This window comes from Mandrillus leucophaeus, unplaced genomic scaffold (assembly GCF_000951045.1).
Source record: "Mandrillus leucophaeus isolate KB7577 unplaced genomic scaffold, Mleu.le_1.0 Scaffold19, whole genome shotgun sequence".
Lineage (NCBI taxonomy): Eukaryota > Metazoa > Chordata > Mammalia > Primates > Cercopithecidae > Mandrillus > Mandrillus leucophaeus.
In genome coordinates, this window is record NW_012101920.1 from 7,123,753 (window position 1) to 7,125,143 (window position 1,391).

General features: G+C 42.7%; 1 protein-coding gene across 6 annotated transcripts in view; it reads right to left on the reverse strand.

Annotated features, from left to right (window-relative positions):
- Positions 1-1,391, reverse strand: part of CTCFL (CCCTC-binding factor (zinc finger protein)-like) — a 40,949-nt gene that overhangs the window by 10,420 nt on the left and 29,138 nt on the right. For all 6 annotated transcript variants that reach the window (XM_011978157.1, XM_011978158.1, XM_011978160.1 and 3 more), the window contains one exon: positions 712-894. In XM_011978157.1, coding sequence (XP_011833547.1) covers positions 712-894 — 183 coding nt within the window. The remainder of the gene's footprint in view (positions 1-711; positions 895-1,391) is intronic.

The following is a 1,391-nucleotide window of genomic DNA, read 5'->3' on the forward strand; positions in this document are numbered from 1 at the left end:
TCCTTAGCCCAGCACCAACAGCACTATTCTTTTTTAAAATTATTATTAAAAAAATTATCTTAGAGACAGGGTCTCACTCTGTCTTCAAGGCCAGAGTGCAGTGGTGTGATCGTGACTCACTGCAGCCTCCAACTCCTGGGCTCAAGTGATCCTCCTGTCTCAGCCTCCTGAGCAGCTAGGCCGACAGGGGTGTGCCACTACACCCAGCTAATTTTTTTTGGAGGGGTGGGGATTTCCCTATGTTGTCCAGGCTGATGTCAAACTCCTGGCCTCAAGTGATCCTCTCGCCTTGGCCTCCCAAGTAGCTGGGATTATAGACACCAGTAACGTTATTCTAGGGACATCTGTGTGAAAATTGCATTCTCTCTGTCAAGTAGCCTAAATCTAGTTCACTGGAACAATCTGAAAATATTACACTAAAAGCTGGGGTTTTTTGGGGAGTCTAATAACTCTCTAAAACTATTTGTAAGATTTTGTGTGTTGGATTGTCCTTTTTTTTTTTTTAAGGGATGAGGAGACCACACTTTCATAGGATTCTTCAAGAATTTTTGATTTTAAAAAACTAATAACCACTTTCCTAAGGCATGACAGATGCTCCTGAAGTCCTGGCAGGTTTCTATAATCGGGTTTAAACTCTCCTGGTGTGACACTGTCCTCCTGAGATAGAGGGATCTTTCCATGGGGGATTTACTGTGACTTAAGTAAGCTTACCCAGCGGGAAAAGCCTTTGCCACACTTGGAGCATTTGTAAACAGGCGGGATGAAATTTGCATCGTGGTATTTCCTGAAGTGAACGTTTAGAAGTTGTTTCTGTCGGAAACACTTATTGCAGGAAAGGCAGGTGAACGGTTTCTCTCCAGTGTGGGTGCGAATGTGAGCAGTCATATGACGTTCCTAACAGGGAAGGGGAAGAAAGCAGCTTGTCTAGTTCAAAGGGTTTTTTCCTATATTAGACATTGTTTATCATACAATACCTTTTATTTCCCTCCCCAAAGATGAGTCCACTATTAAGCAGAATTACTGCAAACACATTCTGAACAAGGCATCATTCACTCTCAGTAAGTGGCCATCTAGGAAACAAACTCGTATACAGCAGCAGCAAATGACCAAGGTCTTGCAGTGGAGTCCTTGCTGGCTCTCCATCCTGTTGGGATGTGGGAGTACACACCGCAGGGCGTGAAAGGATGGTCCTTTGTCCCCTCATTACTGGGAGTCCCCCTTCTACACAACTATTTGCAATTACCTGAGTTTACAAAGGGCAAATAGAACCTGCAAACTTAAAAATCAAATGTCAAGAGTTTAAATTCAACGGGACTTTGGGGTTGCAAGTATGTTAAGTATCTAAACATTTTTCCATTTACTTCCCAATAGTATTGTAACAGATCTTAATA